Source organism: Schistocerca americana, chromosome 2 (assembly GCF_021461395.2).
Source record: "Schistocerca americana isolate TAMUIC-IGC-003095 chromosome 2, iqSchAmer2.1, whole genome shotgun sequence".
Classification (NCBI taxonomy): domain Eukaryota; kingdom Metazoa; phylum Arthropoda; class Insecta; order Orthoptera; family Acrididae; genus Schistocerca; species Schistocerca americana.
This window is the reverse complement of record NC_060120.1, coordinates 825,695,408-825,716,986: the sequence shown is the minus strand read 5'-3', so window position 1 is coordinate 825,716,986 and position 21,579 is coordinate 825,695,408. Positions and strand designations below refer to the sequence as shown.

Here is a 21,579-nt window from a genome sequence, read left to right as displayed (position 1 = left end):
AAGTTACACAATACTGTTCCACTGAAAGGCCTTAAAGACAAAGAGCTACTGGAAATTATACTGTCCAACAATGATCTGAAAATTGCATTAAACTGGTGAAAAATGTATTTTTTCAAGAGTCTGAATCACACTATTGGTTTTGGGTAGAATATCTGAATTATATTGACAGTTGTTTCATTATCCTGCTAAAGACAGAGGTGTCATTATGTTCAGGCCAAGAGTCCAACAACAGCAAGGAAATATTATCTGCAAAAGTTAAGAAGACACTTTGAATGTAACACTGAAAATTATTCTTCCTGATTTTTCCAGATTTTGCTACGTCAATTAAAAGACTTTTACAAGTAAGCAATCTTGGTTTTTAATTTTTTCTCCTAAGTTGCCTAGATGTTCCTGGAAACAGAGATAATATTGAGAAAACAGTAATCCACTGACACTTATCACCAAAATTGCTGTATACGAATGTGTCATAGTACTCATCAACTGCACAAGTGACTCTCTTTTTTTGGTTCGGAGTGATAAAGTGTGGTTTGCATGAAATCAGGCAGACTGGCTTTATATGCAGCTTTTAGGGAAAAGGAGAAGCTATGTCTTCCTGTCAGTTATGAATTTCTCTACAGTATCAACTATTAATGACATTTCCTCTACACATTAACTTTGGGTAACCTTCATAATTTTGCAGCTTATTTTTCTGAATCTGTTTAACAACTTCAAAGAAGTCTGGAAATTAGTAATGTTCATTTCACTTGCAACAGAGCATCAAGTCTCATAGATCTCTCTCACTAATGGTGTACTGACTCTCATGTGCAGTTCTAAATCTTTTGAATAGCTTTTCTTTCTCACTTTTCTGAGTTTGTGTAAATCTTTCTTCCATTTATAAAACTGATGTTCAAATTTTATGAAATGAAACCGGCTTTGCACACTGCTTAAGTTTAAGCATTTTCTTTCTCCTTCATTTAACCAAAAAATTTAAAGTCTTTTCTTTGTCACTGAAAGCTATTGCTGTACATGTTTCTTTTGGGTTTGGAAGGTGCTCTATTTTTGTTCTGGAATTTGATTAGCACAATTATCATTTGATCCACAAGTCATGGAACTGAGTCTTTTCTTGCTCCTTCTAATGTTATCACAATTTCTAATGAAATGTTGACGTCACTGGAATGAATGTTCAAGAAATTAAGTAATAAGTAACACACATGCAGGTCTTCAGTAGGAGTGGGTGATTTCGACTGAATACCATTCTTCATATTATACCTTTGGAAGATTGAAAATATTAATTGGATTCCACTTTACCGCAAAACTTCAAAACATGCACAAAGACAGATGCTACGTTCAATCATACACCAAGAAATCACAGAGAAAATTAATTCAGTTTTTATCTCCATTGTTAACACTTAGTGATACCACAAAGGCAACTGCTAATTATTATGGATATTGAATGAGCTGCAAATTCGAGTGAATACTAACAGTGAACAGGTGTGTCAGCGAAACTATCAATGGAAACTGAAATTCGCTTTACAAATTATGAACGCTTTGTGCCATGGTATCTGTTCACCGATGTGCCATGTATCAAAGATATGTGACTGCCATGTTGCGCATGCACTGTCTGCTACAGCTATGGTAAGGATGTACATTTCTCGAGCTGCCTAGCTAACTAGGAATTTGGCAAATTTCAACATTAAAAAAAATACTTGCAGTGTCTCTTAGCAGCTAAAATTCTGACACTGTGGTTCTTTCAGCCCATTCTTCCTGTATAAAAAAATTCGGGGCCAGATTCGACATGTTGTATCAGACAGTTCCCTAATAAGAGTCACACGGGTTTCCCAGAAGAGTAATTCCAAATCATGTCACAGATTACTGCAGTTGGCCTTGATATGAAGGGATGATTGTTATCAACATGCAGAATTAGCATTTTCATTGTTGGATGCAAGCATTATATTCTGGATGAGATCTTTGAGTCAGCATAGCAAATACTACAGTTTTTTTACTATATTCCTCTGGCACTATTTTTATGGCATTCCAATACTTAAGCATGGTAAACCATTTATCAATCAATACTGCACAACTGCATTCCACAAACCACAAAAATCTTTTTACATTTCTTTTCTTGCCCAAACATGTTTAGACGCATGTGTTGCATAATAAATGTTTTCCTGGAAATCTGTTCCAAACCTTACCTTACATACTAATTGGTAAGACTTTGGAGGATCGTATTTAACTGAGCAGATAAATTGTCATCCACAGCAACTTGATGTTTTTGTGACAGTACATGGTCAGCCAACAAAATCAGATTTTTATTAATGTATTTTTGTTGCACAAGAATATTTTAAGAGTACTTTCTGTTAAAATGGCTATCATTGCCACCTTGTACATTTTCCTCTCTTGCAGATATGGATGCAGAAATAGTGAAGATTTTATTTTTAGTATGAGCACTCATAGCTTTAACCACTGAACTTTCAAACACAACATTGATATTCATATTGTAAGCATGATCCCAGTTGATGTTAGACTGTTCTCCTGCTGGATCTACTGCATAATTTCAACCTATGTCCTAGTGTCATTTTCTCAAATATCCCCGAACATCTGGATCGCACAGTCAAACAATGGAAAATCCAGGATGGAATGTAACAATAATAGGAAAAGGGTAGTTGCTATACACACACAAACACACCACACACACACACACACACACACACACACACACACACACACACACACTTCTACAGTCTCTTGCCACTGAGGCCAGACTGCAAGCAATAGTGACTGGAGATACTGTTGCATATCTTGGGATGGGGTCACTGTGGCAGGAAATGTAGGTGGATGAATCAGACAGGTGCCGAAGTCCTATTTCCAAGTGATCCTTTGTCAGCAGGTAGGATTATAAGGTCAGGATCAGTTGTTGGGTGGTCAACTGCAGTTGTTTCTGCAAATGAAGCTGAGGCAAGTTTTGAGGTCAACAAATTCTGGGAAGTTAACAGGAGGTGATCTGGGGGGGCAATGTGGGTGGATCACAGTTGGGTGGAGGAGTGAACTGAGTCAAGTAGGGTTTAACATTGGTCTTTGGTTGAGTCTCATTGGTAGGTTGGGGGCAAAAAAGTGTTCGCACTTTATGGTCCAGGAGAAGGAGTGGTCTTTGACAAGTTCTGCAAGGTTGAACTTGGGAGTAGGGCAAAAGGTGAGGCCTTTGTAAAGGACTGATACTTCTGCAGGGCTAAGGTTTTTGGACAAAAGGTTCATGACTGTGTTTCGGGTCTGTTTAGATTCTGGATGGCAATGGGAAGGAGTTTTTGAGGGTGGGGTAAATGTAGCATGCCTGTGAGGCAGAGTTTGTCAGCTGTGAGGAGATTTTTGGGGAGGGAGGGGGGGGGGGGGTTGGAGGATGTTGTAGAGGTGATGGATAGTGATAGTCCAAGATGGGAGTATGAAATGAACAGGGCTGAGACTTTTTTTGAGGTGGCGTAGTGCATGTTGCTCTAGTTCTTGGAGGGCAAGAGTTTCAATGTGTGACATGGGATCCATGAATTTCAGATTGCATAGCAGAATTTTCCGCGTGGAGAGGAGGTATTGTAAGGAGGGTTGGGCCTGATTGGTATGTTTTTGCAGGATTATGTTGGTGAGGGTTAAGGACTGACAAAATCTGAAAAGGTGGAGGTCATTGTGGGAGAAAGGGGGGCACTCGGAGATTGGTAATTTGATTGGATTCCATGAGGCAAGCAACAACGCAGGAACAGTATGTGGACAGGGTTCTGGCTAGTGATAAGGAAACTTTCTGTACTGACGCAGATGGAAGGAACAAGGACCCAGGTGGAGAATAAAATTGCATAAAAATACATAAATAATGTAGAAATATGTCTGCGAAAATTCGCAAAAATACATCCAAACATTTGGGAAACAACCACGAAAAAAATCAAATGGATGAAGTAAGGGGGAAACAAGATGAAATCTGAGGGAATAGGCTGACAGTGAAAGGTGTCCGCCAACTGAAATTGGCATGAATACACAATGAGACCAAAGAAAAAAATAAAAAGATAGTAACATGGGTTGCAGGTCTGTGAGTGGATATATGTGAAGAAGGGGGACGGCAGATAAGACTAGTAGATTAGGTGAAGTTAGAAGGTGTGAACTGGAATAAAGAGGAGAATGAGTGGGGGGGTGAGGAGGCGTTGATAGGATGAGACACAAGTTCATGTGGTACAAGAAGGTCCAGGAAATAACATGTGAAAATACATGAGAATGATCAATTTGAAGGTATATGATTAATGATACAGGTGGGAGTACTGTGGAACATGAGATGTTGCACCAACTATCGGCATGGTCTTGTAGCCCTCTGATATCTGCAACAGAGACAGTAGGTACAGTGTGGCTCATAAGTACAGTATGTGGTGCAGCTTGTAAGGTGACAAGAGAATCACAGGAAGAAAAGGAAGAAGGACAGACACTGAGTATAGGAATGCATTAGAAAATAGTAACAAAGGAAAACAGCTCTGGGTTACAGGATGGAAGAATAGCTGTCAGGCAAAATCAACCAATAAAAAATCCGGGATGGAATGTATCAATATTACGAAAATGGTAGTTCCCACTCACCATATAGCAGAGATGCTGAGTCACAGAAAGGCACAACAAAAAGACTGTCGGGAAGTGAGCTTTCTGCCAACACACGCGCACGCATGCGCACACGCGCGCGCGCCCACACACACACACACACACACACACACACACACACACACACACACACACACACGGCCACAGTCTACAGCTAATGAGGCCAGACTGCGAGCAGCAGTGCATGATGGGAGAAGCAACTGGGTGGTGGGAGTAAGGAGGCTGGGGGAAGGGGGGCTGGGGAAGGGATAGAAGGGTAGGATTAGTGGATGGTAAAGTGCAATATTTGTGGGAGCAGACAGGGATGAGGTGGAGAGAGAGTAGGACAGGTAGGTGCAATTGGGAAGTTAGATGGAGGGCATACGGGGGGAGGGGGGTAGCAGAAAAGGAGAGAAGTAAAATAGACTGTGAGTGCTTTGTTGGAATAGAGGGCTGTGTAGTGCTAGGACGGGAACAAGGTAGGGGCTAGATGGGTTAGGACAATGACTTATGAAGACGGAAGCCAGGAGGGTTACGGGAACATAGGGTATTCTGCAGGGAGAGTTCCCACTTGCGCAACACGGAAAAGCTGGTGTTGGTGGCAAGGATCCAGATGGCATGGGCTGTGAAGCAGTCACTGAAATGAAGGTCATTATGTTGGGCAGTGTGCTCAGCAGCAGGGTGGTCCAGCTGTTTCTTGGTTACAGTTTATCAGTCGGACAGACAGCTTGTTGGTAGTCACGCCCATGTAGAATGCAATGCAGTGGTTGTAGCTTAGCTTGTACATCGCATGACTAGTTTCACAGGTAGTCCTGCCTCTGCTGGGACAGGTGATGCTTGTGACCGGACTGGAGTAAATGGTGGTGGGAGGATGTATGGTCTTGCATCTACGTCTATTACGGGGATATGAGCCACGAGGCAAGAGGGTTGGGAACAAGGGCACGACAAGAGGTAGTTGAAACCCTGGCAGAGGAAGTGATTCAGCTGCACCAGTCCAGGTTGTTACTGAGCCACGAGGGGAATACATCTCTATGGCTGGACAGTGGGACTTTGGGAGGTGGTAGGTGACTGGAGACATAAGGCATAGGAGATCTCTTTTTCTACAAGGTTGGGAGGGGAAATTATGGTCTGTGAATGCCTCAGTGAAACACTCGGTATATTTCAAGAGGGACTGCTTGTCACTACAGATGTGACAGCCATGGCTGGCTAGGCTGTATGGAAGGGACTTCTTGGTATGGAATGGATGGCAGCTGTGAGAGTCCAGGTATTGCTGGTGGTTGGTAGGTTTGATGTGGACAGAGGTATTGATGTAGCCATCCTTGAGGTGGAGGTCAACATTGAGAAAGGTAGCTAGTTGGGAGAGGTGTTGAGGTTCTGGGAGAATGTGGATCGGGTGTCCACATCCTCAATCCAGATTGTGAACACGTCATTGATGAATCTGAACCAGCTGAGGTGTTTGAGATTCTGGATGTGAACTCCTTCTGCAGTATATCCTATATTCCTGTAAAACTCCTGGCCTCAACCTTTGTCAATCATTTACTTCTCTCTTTTCCAGTATCTCTCCCCCCCCCCCCCCCCCCCCCGCCCCGTCTGCTCCCACAAGCAGCACTTATTATCCATCACCCCTACCCTACTATCCATCTCCTTACTCTCACCACCCTGTTGCTTCTCCCATCATGCACTGCTGCTTGCAGTCTGGTCTCAGTAGACAGACACTCTGGTCATGGGTGTGTGAGATGTGTTTGCATGAGTGTGCATGTGTGTATGTTGTCTATTTCTGACAGAGGGCTTGTTGGCCGATAGCTCACTTTCTGACAGTCTTTTTGTTGTTCCTATCTGTGACTCTGCATCTCCGCTATATGGACTGCTCAATGGTATATACTCTAATCAGTTATATTAATCCTTGCTACAATTTAATTAACACACATACGTGTGCATGTGTGTGTGTGTGTGTGTGTGTGTGTGTGTGTGTGTGTGTGTGTGTGGGAAGGGGGGGGGGGGGGGGAGCGTGAGTGCATGCGTGCGTGCATATGTGCGCACATGGGGACATGTGTGCTCATATTCTACCTCTCTCTTTTTTCTGTTAACCGTTTGGCTAGTCTTTTCATTTAATGTGCTAAACAATGAGCCACTGCATAGTGCGGTGTAATCACTTACAATATGTTTTCCTGCTGCTACTGCTCATCATGGGCAGAACTTTCCTGTACGGTAAACCTTTCGTGTAGGCTGTGACTGGATTTAAATATTTTTAAATTTGTTTCAATTTTTGGTGGACAGTGGTAGTGGGCAACTGGGTGGCCTGCAAATTTTGAATGTGAGCTGTTGCTTTTTAGGGTGCTGAAATGTTTAGTATAACTTACTTTAAATTTTGTACATGTGTGCCACACATTTACTGATTGACATATGTTACACATTAGTTGACAGATACTCAATTTGTTGGGAATGTAGCAGTGTGTCATGTGTTCAGAGTTTTTCTTGCATCTTGTTACATGTTAGGTATCTATCATATCTGAAGTACCAGTTTCTTTAACAGGTTGCTTATTTTTTTTTATTGTAGATGACCATGTGCTATAGGTTTCGTGTGTAGACTCCTGTTCTCCCTTTGACTTAAACAGGTGTGTTGTTGTTTTAATGTTGGGTTCTCCTGTGTACAGTCTTGTGTATCATATGGCATGTTCCTTCCTCATCCGTTTGCGTATTTTATTGTTGAGTTTTTTTACCCAGTGAGTGTTATAACCGCTTCTACCGTTCTTAATGTTTTATTGTGTTTAGTTCTAGTGTGTAGATCTGTTTGTTTCTATGTGTTCTGTTTAATTTGTGGATCACATACATGAAACTTTCTTACCTGTGTTGCACTGGATGATCTGTTTAGTTTTGTATGGTTGTGCATGTGATTGTGAGTTTTTATAGGAAAGTAATGTTATTATGCCTAAATTTTCACTCATGAATTTTATCATAAAACCTGTTTATTTTCACATTTCAATAAAATAGCACCCTACTGATGATGTCAAAAATGTTCTAGAACATATTTGGGTAAGAAAAGTAACAAAAATATTTTGGGAAATGCATAAATGGATGGAACACAATTACCAAATTTGTTTAGCAAATACAGGTCAAGTTACAGCAAATCAAACAATGACTCTAACACGTCTCACAAAGAAGTGATCACTTATTTTAAGCAAGGTAGGAATATTAGAGTTTACTATTCCATCAATGATGAGATAGAACAACACAAACTTGGATTAGGAAAGGATACAAGGCAAACTGATCATGTTCTTTACCAAACAAATTATCCTCATATTTGTCTTAAATGATTTAAGGAAACCACAGACAACCTAAATCGGGGTGGTTGGACAGGGATATTTGAACAACTGCCTCAATGAATGTGAGTTGAGTCTCTTAACCACTAAGCGAAACTGTTTGGTTTAGTCTTTTCTGAACATAAAACTGCATGATTAATACAGCACAACCTGCTTGCTGTGCATCAAGACAGTCCAAGGACGTGGGCAGTTACACTGCCTGAAAAAATTAAAAAAAAAAAAAAAAAAAATAGTACTCACAAGGTGTTGAGGCTTGAGAGGGTATGTTATGCTATTTCAGCAATTACAAAATTGAGTCAAATTTACAAAGAACTTGGCAGTAAGAGCTTACTTATCAATATGATACTGCATGCCCTCCGGCCTGGATGCATGCATCATCATAACAATTTTGTATTTTTTCCTGAGACACTTTTGTAATTGGTCCTTGATATCCTGGGTACTGACACAGGGATGGAGTTGATGTCTAAGCTGGATACACACATGTTCTATTGGGGACAGATCTGGGATCTTGCTGGTTACGGGAATACATTCATGTCACACAGACAGTTCATAGAAACAGGTATCTATCGATGAACATTCTCCTGCTGAAAAATGGCAACACAATTCTGTTACATAAGGGGGTAACATAAGGATACAGGATGTCCATGTTGTGCTGTCAAGATTTGCTCAAGTATTACCAGCCCTGACCTGAAGTCATACCCGATGGCTCACTTCATCATGATGCTAGGACTGACACTGTTGTGCCTCTCCAAAACACTGGAAAAATAGGACTTCTTCCTCGGTCAACGTCATATTCACCAATGATGGCTATCCAGGGTAGTGCAGAACCACAGTTCATTGCTGAATGTGATGTCTCACATCTGCAGTCTATGTTTCCCTGTTATGGTACCACTCGAAACACGACCACTGTTTATTTTGTGGTGTTAACGGCCTCCTGGGACAGTAATTTCTTAGTCCTGTTAATACCAGTCTCTGACTAATGGTAGGTGTAACACAGAATATTTTGGCGAGACCATTACTTGTTCTTGAATGGAAGGCACAGACACGAAGGGGTTACAATGTGCTGGGTGAACAATATGACGACTCTCCCTTGTGATGGTAAGATGCGGTTGAACGGAACCTTGACAATCAGCATGCATGCCCTCACATTCCCATGCACTCCAACACTGGGCCACTGTCACAACCGGACGCCCCACAAATCTGGATTTTGCGTGGCTCAACCAGCTGGCCAAATGGAAACTCACAATGAGGTGTTGATAACGTTGTCTCACATGAGTACACAGGCTCCGTTTAAAGTCCAAGCAGCACAAGCTGCCACATGGGACAACTAGCTGAGAGGGGCACCAGGGGTGCAATAACTGTAAGGTATCTATATAGGATGTGTCACAATTAGTAGTAGATGCTTGGGGCACAAATGTGAGAGGGGCGCCAGGGTTGCCCAAGTGCAAGATTTGAACACAGTGCTTATCACAATTAATATCAAAAACTGCTATTGGAAAAAGTGTACAATGGGAAAAGGGAACGGGTGGGACAGGGGGGGGGGGGGGGGGGGGGGGACAGACGAAGAGGGGCACCAAATATGATAAATTGATTTATGAAAAAATGTGAGTACACAGCACCTCCATGTCCTTCACAGTGATCACTCAAAATATGACACTGTTCATGCCCCTTATTTACCCTAAGAGGCGTAGTATGAGGGTTGTTTTTTAAGTAAGGGCCATATTTATTTTTAAAAAAGATACAAATACTTTTGTAAAAAAACTTTTATTTTCTGATTCTACACACTTTTACCTATTTTTCTACATAGTTGCCTTGTTTATTTAAGCACTTGTCATACCGTACAACTAAGTTTTTAATTCCCTCTTCAAAGAATTCGGCCGCCTGCTCCGACAGCCAAGAGTTCACGGCCGCTTTCGCTTCATCGTCGTCATTGAAGCACTGCCCACCAAGATGGTGTTTCAGGTACCGGAAAAGATGAAAATCGCTAGGAGCAAGGTCGGGGCTGTATGGTGCATGGTCCAAAACTTCCAAGCCAAAAGAATCAATCAAATCCCGAGTCTAGCGTTATCGTGCAGGAGCAAAACTCCTTTTGTCAGCATGCCGTGCCTTTTGTTTTGAATTGCTCTGCGAAGCTTCTTTAGAGTTGCACAGTAGGCATCTGAGTTGATTGTCGTTCCTCGTGGCATAAAGTCCACTAGCAAAACACCGCGCCGGTCTCCGAACACAGTTGCCATAATCTTGCGCTTTGACAGCGTCTGTTTGGCTTTGACCTTGACAGGTGAGGTTGTGTGTCGCCATTCCATCGATTGTCGCTTGCTTTCGGGAGTGATATGGGATACCAATGTTTCATCTCCAGTGACAATTTGACTCAACATGTCATCCCCTTCTTCCTCATAACGAATCAAAAAGTCCAATGAAGTGGCAAATCTCTTCCCTTTGTGGTCCTCTGTGAGGAGTATGGGTACCCACCGAGAACACAGTTTCTTAAAGTTTAGGTTTTCAGACACAATTTTGTACAAAACCGATCTTGAAACTTGTGGAAATTCCAAAGAAAGAGTGGAAATTGTGAATCTTCTGTCCTCACGAATCTTTGTTTCGACTGCAGCCACCAAATCATCAGTGATCACAGAGGGCCGGCCTGAGCGTTCTTCGTCATGGACATTTTGATGGCTATTTTTAAACTCTCTAACCCATTGACGCACTTTACCTTCACTCATTGCATTCAAGCCATAAACTTCTGTTAACTGACGATGAATTTCTGCAGCTGATAGGCTTCTCGCAGTCAAAAAACGTATCACTGACCGTATCTCACACGTGGCGGGCGATTCAATAATCATAAACATTATAAAGTAGCACAGCGATGCATACACGTCAGCTACAGAGCTGCAACTTGCATCAGTGTGAATGGGAAGGATGCCGGCAAGTGGCGTGGTGGCTTGGTGCGGCGTCCGCGCGAACTACGGCACTATACGCGCGAACGGACCTTACTTAAAAAACAACCCTCGTAGCAACACAAAAATCAAACATTTTGATGGCCATTCTACTTGTCAGAGAATTGCAACTCTATAATCATTTAAATATTCACATAGTGTGTACATGAAAGAAGTTACATTGACATCCTACCATGTCTTCTGGGTGCTTCACTTTTTTGTTCAGGCTTAGTATTTACATGGAACGTGATCCAGGCTTTTTGTTATATATATATATATAATAGAAAGAAACATTCCACGTGGGAAAAATATATATTGTGTCTGTCTACCAGCACTTTAAATTCAGAAAAGTAGACAAGAGAATATAAAATAATCATTTCTCATCACTTTATTTTATACATACCTTCTTTAGTTTTTTCATTAGATTCTGATAGTGTTTTCGATTTTCATCTTTTTCAGACTGGTTGTCTGATACCAGAGTAGAATGGATAAGTGTTGCCAACATGTCAATAACAGTTGTGAACAGTTCCCTATAAGTTGAATACATTCATGAGAAATTTCTAATAAACACAATGCAAACATTTGAAAACAGTAAAAATAAAACATTGACATCTTACGCATTATTATTCAGATCAATGATTCCATAGCTGATAAGCTGCACAAGCAGAATTGCCCAGTCTGTTGTAACAGTTGTATTGCGTTGGATTGTATCAAACATGCCACCAACAAGGCTGAATCTCAGCTGCAAGGCTCCTTGCATCATTGCTCTGCCCTTTGGATCTTCAAGAATCGTTAGACGTTCCTGAAGGAAACACACATATTAAGAAAGTAACAAACACATTAATTAATTAAAACAGCTGTACTGCATTTCAAGTCCAGCTATCAGTAATTAGTGGGATGTGGAAAAAGTAAGGTCAGTTGTGTTTTGGGACTATATTATAGTCGGAGTCACGAATGATGGCTGTCGAGTTTAGGTTTGTTCTGCGCACGTATGTCACGCATACTCTGACAGCCAATGAGCATTCAGTAGTGTTCTGCTCTGAATGCTGTAGCTAATGCGAGCATTAAATGTGATTGTAAGGAATTGTTTAGTGAGTTTCTATTTCACTTGTTGTGAGCTATCATTGGTTGGTTGGTTTTGGGGAAGGAGACCAGACAGCGAGGTCATCGGTCTCATCGGATTAGGGAAGGACTGGGAAGGAAGTCGGCCGTGCCCTTTGAAAGGAACCATCCCGGCATTTGCCTGGAGCGATTTAGGGAAATCACGGAAAACCTAAATCAGGATGGCCGGACGCGGGATTGAACCGTCGTCCTCCCGAATGCGAGTCCAGTGTCTAACCACTGCGCCACCTCGCTCGGTTGAGCTATCATTGCTGATGGTGATAGTAAGTGATAAATTCTGCATAAGCGGGTGACACACATAATCTGCAGGATATACGCTTCCTTCAAGCACATGCGTGTACAGCAAGTGTTGCTTGTAATCGTTCCCATCCATGCCTCGACATGTGCAAACCGCCATCATTCATGGATCAGACTATAACACCCTTCATCCTTACAATGCTAATTATAAGTTTCCTTTATGGACATCCACAATTTCAGTACTATTTGTGCCTGGTGATACTTTTGAAGGAATATAAACTGAATTTATACTGAGAAGTCAGATGATAGGGGTTACTAAGTTTCAACTCTGTTACTTATAAAGTTGAAATACTCATTTTACTTTGATAATAATTTTCCCAAACCCTCAGCAAGGATATGTGGTGACAGTGAATGATATGAGTTCCTGGAGAATTTAAACTTCATGACAGATTAAAATTGTATCGGAGCTCAAAACTTGGTGCTTGTTTTTCCACGTGCTGACGAGGCTATTTTGGCAATTTGGTTGTATTTTACACTTACTTTTTACCTTTTCTACAATTGTTTCTAGTCCTTCTCTCCTTCTTTACACCTCTGAAGCAGGCCATGAAGTATGTTTTGCTACCTCAATCATAAGAGAATTATCTAAGAAAGGAAAGGATCTACAGCTGATACCCAATGAAGCACAGTTTTAACCTATTAGAGAATTTATAACAACATATACTTCACTGGAGAATTAAAGATTAATCCTCAGGAAGTATTTTTTGTCAAGTTCTCTAGGAACTGGAAAACAACTGTTACTTTCCTGAAATATATTTACTCTAAAATTGCTGTATCAATCATTCCCACTTAATAGACAGTTTACTGAATTATGTGAACTTAATTATGATTTGTAATTTACATAGTACTGTTAACCATTTGAATGTGTCCATTTACATTCCACTCAGAAAAGATGGAATAATATAATGTACTACATGTCAATTAATCTTGTTTTCAAATTTACATTTATTCTATTTTATTTATTATTGGTTCAAATGGCTCTATGCACTATGGGACTTAACATCTGAGGTCATCAGTCCCCTTGACTCAGAAATATGTAAACATAACTAACCTAAGGACATTACGCAAATCCAAGCCCGAGGCAGGATTCGAACATGCGACCGAAGCAGCTGCGTGGTTCCGGACTGAAGTGCCTAGAACTGCTCGGCCACAGCCACCGGCTATTTATTATTCACATCATTCTATCACACACACACACACACACACACACACACACACACAGAGAGAGAGAGAGAGAGAGAGAGAGAGAGGATGAAGCAAAATTCGTGCACTCGGGCTTTGCAGTGTGACTCCTCACATGCCAGAGATACATAAATGCCAGTCTCACAATTTCGTCCGGCGAGTACATTTGGCAGGATGTTAAAGAGTGCAATCTGACAACACTGTAACCACATGTATGGTAACTACCTCTGTCAGCACATATTAGTTGTGCTGTACAGTTGGTGCAGTGGATAGAGTTTTGGGTTAGCATGCAGGAGGTCGATGGTTCGATCCTGGTTTGAGGCATATGTTTTTTATTTGGTAAATGTAGTCAAGGTGGTACAGTATCTGGCATCTTAATCATCAACAGCGATTGCAGCGGGTCCTCTAGAAAACATTTGCACTTACATACTACAATCGTAGAGATGGAAGATTAGTCAGCTTTGAAAAAAGCCCTTTCCACATGTGGGCTTAAACTTATTTACACCACTTCATATGTGAAACCTGTTTTCTTTGTAACCTCCTCCAATGGTCCCATAGATTAGTACCAACTATTATTCTTGCCTTGTTCAGGTCCATTACATTTCATTAGGGCTTTACGTTACCAGTAGAACTAACAACGTGCTTTGTGAATAACATCCAAACTCGGTCATTATTTGTATGTGTTATCACCATAGTCTCACTAATGCCTTTCAACACCGAGTCTGGTAACTGCATGCTGTTTAGTATGTATCTCAATGCATTATTATTACTATTATTATTATTATTCTTTCTTTCTTTTCTCAGACGTTACGTCTGGTCAAAAATGGAAAGTGACGCGGACTTTGATCAAGTGTGACTTCCTTTTAACTGTACGGTATATGTTATATTGCATTTAGGAACTTTCAGGTAATTGAACATGTATCAATAATTACAGATTTCTGTAGTTGTAAATATAAGTTTGGATGTAGCTGTATTGCGTTGATGTACTGGTGGACATTGTGTGGTATGACTCCTGTAGTTGATAGTATAATTGGTATAATGTCAACTTTATCCTGATGCCACATGTCCTTGACTTCCTCAGCCAGTTGGATGTATTTTTCAATTTTTTCTCCTGTTCTCTTTTGTATATTTGTTGTATTTGGTATGGATATTTCGATTAGTTGTGTTAATTTCTTCTTTTTATTGGTGAGTATGATGTCAGGTTTGTTATGTGGTGTTGTTTTATCTGTTATAATGGTTCTGTTCCAGTATAATTTGTATTCATCATTCTCCAGTACATTTTGTGGTGCATACTTGTATGTGGGAACATGTTGTTTTATAAGTTTATGTTGTAAGGCAAGCTGTTGATGTATTATTTTTGCTACATTGTCATGTCTTCTGGAGTATTCTGTATTTGCTAGTATTGTACATCCGCTTGTGATGTGATCTACTGTTTATATTTGTTGTTTGCAAAGTCTGCATTTATCTGTTGTGGTATTGGCATCTTTAATAATATGCTTGCTGTAATATCTGGTGTTTATTGTTTGATCCTGTATTGCAATCATGAATCGTTCTGTCTCACTGTATATATTGCTTTTTCTTAGCCATGTGTTGGATGCGTCTTGATCGATGTGTGGCAGTGTTAGATGATACGGATGCTTGCCATGTAGTGTTTTCTTTTTCCAATTTACTTTCTTCGTATCTGTTGATGTTATGTGATCTAAAGGATTGTAGAAGTGGTTATGAAATTGCAGTGGTGTAGCCGATGTATTTATATGAGTGATTGTTTTGTGTATTTTGCTAGTTTCTGCTCGTTCTAGAAAGAATTTTCTTAAATTGTCTCTCTCTCTCTCTCTCTCTCTCTCTCTCTCTCTCTCTCTCTCTATTCATTTAGTCGGTTCCGACTCTTCATGACCCCATGAACCAAATCACGCCACTTTTTCCTGTCTTGCACTTTCTCCCGTAGACCTTCCAGGTTGGAACACATTGCTTCTGTGATGCCATCAATTCATCTCATCCTCTGACGTCCTCTTCTTCTAGTTCCTTCAATCTTCCCCAGCATTAATGTTTTTTTCCAGCGAGGCATGCCTTCGCATTGTGTGTCCAAAGTAGGTCAGCTTTTGTTTTAAGATTAGACCTTCCAGGGAGAAATCTGGTTTAATTTGCTCCAATATTGACCTGTTGGTTCTCTTTGCCATCCATGGAACTCTAAGAAGTTTCCTCCAACACCACAATTCGAATGAGTCCATTCTTCGCCGTTCAGCCTTTCTAATGGTCCAGGTCTCACATCCATGCATCACAACTGGAAAGACCATAGCCCTCACAATACGGATCTTTGTTGCTAGTGTTATATCTCTGGACCTTATAACCTTGTCAAGGTTTGACATCGCCTGTCTACCAAGCAACAGGCGTCTCCCGATTTCATGGCTGCAGTCACCGTCAGCAGAGATCTGGGAACCGAGATAACTGAATGTGGTCACTACCTCCATGGTTTCTCCTGCTATATCCCATGAATTGGTAGGTGTAGTTGCCATAATTTTCGTTTTCTTCACATTCAGCATAAGACCAGCCTTTTCACTTTCGTCTTTTCATTTCAACATAACTTTGCTAGCATGTGAAATAAGTGCGATTGTTAAATTGTCTACCTGTCCATAATGTAGGTTTTTTATGTCGATAAATCCCCTTCCTCCTTCCTTTCTGCTTAATGTGAATCTTTCTGTTGCTGAATGTATGTGATGTATTCTATATTTGTCGCATTGAGATCGTGTAAGTGTATTGAGTGCTTCTAGGTCTGTGTTACTCCATTTCACTATTCCAAATGAGTAGGTCAATATTGGTATAGCATAAGTATTTATAGCTTTTGTCTTGTTTCTTGCTGTCAATTCTGTTTTCAGTATTTTTGTTAGTCTTTGTCTATATTTTTCTTTTAGTTCTTCTTTAATATTTGTATTATCTATTCCTATTTTTTGTCTGTATCCTAGATATTTATAGGCATCTGTTTTTTCCATCGCTTCTATGCAGTCACTGTGGTTATCCAACATGTAATCTGCTTGTTTAGTGTGTTTTCCCTTGACTATGCTATTTTTCTTACATTTGTCTGTTCCAAAAGCCATATTTATATCATTGCTGAATACTTCTGTTATCTTTAGTAATTGGTTGAGTTGTTGATTTGTTGCTGCCAGTAGTTTTAGATCATCTATGTATAGCAAATGTGTGATTTTGTGTGGGTATGTTCCAGTAATATTGTATCCATAATTTGTATTATTTAGCATGTTGGATAGTGGGTTCAGAGCAAGGCAGAACCAGAAAGGACTTAATGAGTCTCCTTGGTATATTCCACACTTAATCTGTATTGGCTGTGATGTGATATTATTTGAATTTGTTTGGATATTAAGTGTGGTTTTCCAATTTTTCATTACTGTGTTTAGGAACTGTATCAATTTAGGATCTACTTTGTATATTTCCAATATCTGTAGTAACCATGAGTGGGGAACACTATCAAAAGCTTTTTGGTAATCAATGTATGCATAGTGCAACGACCTTTGTTTAGTTTTAGCTTGATATGTCACATCTGCATCTATTATCAGTTGCTCTTTACATCCTCATGCTCCTTTGCAACAGCCTTTTTGTTCTTCATTTATATTTTTTTTCTGTGTTGTATGTGTCATTAATTTCTGTGTAATGACTGAAGTTAATATTTTGTATATTGTTGGTAGGCATGTTATGGGGCAATATTTAGCTGGGTTTGCTGTGTCTGCTTGATCTTTAGGTTTCAGATAAGTTATTCCATGTGTAAGTGTATCAGGGAATGTGTATGGGTCTGCAATGTAACTGTTAAATAATTTAGTTAGATGTGAATGTGTTGAGGCGAACTTCTTTAGCCAGAAATTTGCTATTTTATCTTTTCCAGGGGCTTTCCAGTTGTTGAGTAGAATTAATTGCTTGGGTGACTTCATGTTGCAAAATTATCACTTCAGGCATTTGTGGTATCATCTTGTATGTGTCTGTTTCTGCTTGTATCCACCGTGCATGCCTGTTATGTTGTACCGGGTTTGACCATATGTTGCTCCAGAAGTGTTCCATGTCTGTTATGTTTGGTGGATTGTCTATTTTAATGTGTGTGTTGTCTATTGTCTGGTAAAATTTCTTTTGGTTTGTGTTGAATGTTTGGTTTTGTTTCCTTCTATTTTCACTTTTTTTGTATCTTCTAAGTTGTTTGGCCAATGCTTGTAATTTCTGCTTCTTTTCATCTAATTGCTCTATCGCTTCTTGTTGTGAGATTTTACCTAACCTATTTCATTTTTTTTCTGACATTTCATTTCTTATAAATTGTGTTAGCTGTCCAATGTCTTTTCTCAGTTTTTCTATTCTGATCTGTAGCCTGTGTTGCCATGCTGGTTTTGTGGGTTTCTTCTGTGTGTTGGTTGGCTCTGATCTCTGCCTAGTGTGTAAATTTAGTGTAGTGAGTGCTCCTATATAAACTAGTAGTTGTAACTCTTATTATTATTATTATTATTATTATTATATCTATGGGATTGTGGAAACATTGCATCTATATTATTACTATTATTATTATTATTATTATTATTCTATCTATGGGATTGTGGAAACATCACATCTATTACCGTTAGGGAAACAGTGTAATTCTAAACCGAACATTTCATAATTAGCGGTGTCTGAATGAATCATGCGGAATGATATCTGTCACAGGGATGATGCGCATTAGGTGAAACAGCATGCAGAACTAGTTGCGGGCGGAGTAACACGCCCATGACAGACTCCAATGTACATGCATACACTTATCAAATTTTCTCATTATAAACCTCTAAACCAGTATGGAAGACATATGGCAAACACAAACGATGGATATGTGGATATTGTTATAACCTTTAATCACTAATAAAGTGCGTGGAGATACAAAAGTAGAAACACTCGCGGGTTACATGTTACTAACTCCGTATCTGTCACTCGACTGCCGGGCCGTGACATGCGGCCGGCGCCGTTCATAACCAGGTGGCGCTCCCGCGCTCGGCCGAGCTGCGGAGCGCCTCTATCGCCGTGTTCGCGTACTAACGTAGCGGCACTTTTGAATGTCGTGGCACTGTCACAACACTTTTCCCCCCTTGAAAAAAAAACGCTCACTTTCGTGGAGACACGGACAGTGCGGAGACATCCATGGCCTCTTGGGAGGTCCCGAGAAGATCCCGCGGAGAAACACGAGAGTATGGTCGAAAATGTCCAGGACGGCAGCTGGCGCGTGGAACGTGCCTCCTGGACGAGATGATGGGTGAAAATTCCGGAGCAGCATCCATAGGTGTCGTGGACCTGGGGGTGTGCTCCAGCGAGATGGGTCCCGGAGAAGGCGGCGTCGCGACTGGGGCCGGTTCCGGCGTACTCAGAAGCGGTAGCGACGGCGGCGGCAACAACACGCCCGGAAGATCGGCAGCAGCGACAGGACTGGCTTCTCGGACTGGTGGAGACGAAAGAAGGGGCGGTGGTACCGGCGTGGCCACCACTCGTGGGCGCATCTGGTCGTAATGGCGAACAACCATGCCGCCGTCCGTACGTATTTCACAAAGCCGGCGGCCGCGAAGAGCCTGGACCACCCCTGGAATCCATTTAGGGCGAGATCCATACCCCCGTGCCCACACGTCGGCGCCCACCGGGTATTTTCCCGCACTAGGGGACACAGTACAAGGCCTGACAGGGTGAAGCAGATGCAGTAGGGTGCGCGGTTGGCGGCCATGCAAGAGTTCAGCAGGGCTGCGATCACCCAGAGGCGTGAAGCGATAAGAACTCAGAAATTGCAACAGAGCGTCATCTGTGGAAAAATCACTAAGGAATTTTTTCATTTGGCTTTTGAAAGTGCGGACAAGGCGCTCGACCTCCCCATTCGATTGCGGATGGAAGGGCGGTGCTGTAACATGATGAATCCCTTGTCCAGTACAAAAATCACGGAAGGCCTGCGAAGAGAACTGAGGGCCATTGTCCGTGACAATCGTGGATGGAAGACCTTCTAGCGCAAAGATTTTTGACAAAGCCAGCGTCGTCGCCGCAGTGGTGGGCGACGGACAGCGAACAACAAACGGAAACTTCGAGAAGGCGTCAATCAACAGTAGCCAATAAGTGCCGAGGAAGGGGCCGGCAAAGTCAGCGTGCACCCGTTCCCACGGCTGCGCCGGATCAGGCCACGGAGAGGGCAGAGTACGAGGCGCAGCCAGTTGTTGAACACACTGAGCACACACAGCGACCATGTGGGCGATGTCCGAATCAATACCGGGCCAATAAACGTGCCTGCGGCCCAGGGACTTAGTCCGAGAAATCCCCCAATGGCCCTCATGCAATAGTTTGAGAACAGCTTTGCGAAGAGAGGCGGGCACCACAACCCGTGGAGATGCGCCATCCGTGGCCAGAAGAACAACACCCTCACGAACAGACAGACGAAGGCGCAAGGCATGGTAGTTGCGAAGGGGATCCGACGCCCGGCCCTTGGTCCTCTCCGGCCAACCCCGCTGAACAAAACCAATCACCTGACGCAGGACCGGATCCCGCGCAGTAGCCGACGCGACCTGCGAACCTGTAAGTGGAAAACCCTCGACCGCACGACGTTCTTCCTCATCAATGTGGAAACAGAGGAGTTCATCGCGATCGAAAACCGGGTCGGGGCCCATCGGCAAACGCGACAACGCGTCAGCGTTGGCGTGCTGGGCCGTGGGGCGATAGTGAATCTCATAGTGAAAACGAGACAAGTATAAGGCCCAACGTTGCAGGCGGTGAGCTGCCTTATCCGGAAGCGACGCCGAGGGGCTGAACAGAGAGACCAGCGGCTTGTGGTCGGTGATGAGGTGAAACTTAGAACCATACAAAAAAACGCTGAACTTTTTCAGAGCATAAATGATAGCGAGCGCCTCCTTTTCTATTTGAGAGTAACGCTGTTGGGCATCGTTGAGGGTCTTGGAAGCGTAGGCGATGGGTCGTTCCGACCCATCCTCATACCGATGGGCGAGAACAGCCCCTAGGCCATACTGTGACGCGTCAGTCGCCAGAACCAAGTGCTGACCCGGACGGAATGTGGCAAGACAAGGCGCCGACTGCAAATGAGCCTTCAGGCGGACAAAAGCCTGCTCACACTCGGCGGACCAACAGAAAGGAACGTTTTTGCGTAACAGCTGATGCAGAGGATGAGCCACTGCCGCCGCGGAGGGAATGAATTTGTGATAATAAGCAACCTTGCCTAGAAACGCCTGAAGTTCTTTGACCGTAGACGGCCGGTGTAGAGCGGTAATGACCGCAACGTGCTGTCGTAGAGGACGTATACCCTCACGGGACAAGTGGAAACCAAGATACACAATGGAGGGTTGGAAGAACTGAGACTTGTCCAGATTGCACTTCAACCCTGCTGAATGCAGAACCCGAAACAGTGAATGCAAATTGCGAAGGTGCTCCTCGGTGGAGGCCCCCGTGACAACAATGTCATCCAGGTAGTTGATGCAGCCGGGAACGGAAGCCGTGAGCTGTTCCAAAAACCGCTGAAAAATGGCCGGCGCGCTAGCGACGCCAAATGGTAACCGCTGGTACTGATACAACCCACAAGGAGTGTTGATGACGAGAAATTCCTTGGAAGATGCATCCAGCGGCAACTGATGGTACGCCTCCGATAAGTCAAGTTTGGAAAAGAACTGGCCCCCAGCGAGCTTGGTAAATAACTCCTCAGGACGGGGAAGAGGATAAGTGTCAATGAGGCTTTGAGCATTGACAGTGGCTTTAAAATCACCACACAATCGCAGACTCCCGTTTGGTTTAGAAACCACCATGACGGGCAATGCCCATTCGCTGGAGGTAACAGGAAGGAGAATCCCCGAAGCTGTTAACCTGTCTATCTCAGCTTTGACAGGCGCACGCAACGCCATCGGAATAGGGCGTGCCCGGAAAAACTTAGGGCGAGCCGTAGGTTTAAGAGTAATGTGGGCTTCAAAATCCTTGGCCCGACCCAGACCCGCAGAGAACACGGACGAGAATTCAGAACACAAGCCATCCAGCCGTTGATACGGAATGTCCTCAGATATGAGGTGCACATCATCATCAATGGAAAACCCGAACAACTGGAAAGCATCATAACCGAACAGGTTTTCAGTGCCCGCATGATCCACCACATAAAACGTGAGGGGCCGAACAAC

At 42.5% G+C, this 21,579-nt stretch overlaps 1 protein-coding gene across 1 annotated transcript in view; it reads right to left on the bottom strand.

The window, feature by feature from the left end:
* LOC124595444 (mediator of RNA polymerase II transcription subunit 12) overlaps positions 1 to 21,579 on the bottom strand; it is a 371,808-nt gene that overhangs the window by 109,388 nt on the left and 240,841 nt on the right. Inside the window, exons 31-32 of the mRNA XM_047134188.1 lie at positions 11,443 to 11,627; positions 11,229 to 11,355 (exon numbers count right to left, since the gene is read on the bottom strand). Of these exons, the coding sequence (XP_046990144.1) occupies positions 11,229 to 11,355; positions 11,443 to 11,627 (312 nt within the window). The remainder of the gene's footprint in view (positions 1 to 11,228; positions 11,356 to 11,442; positions 11,628 to 21,579) is intronic.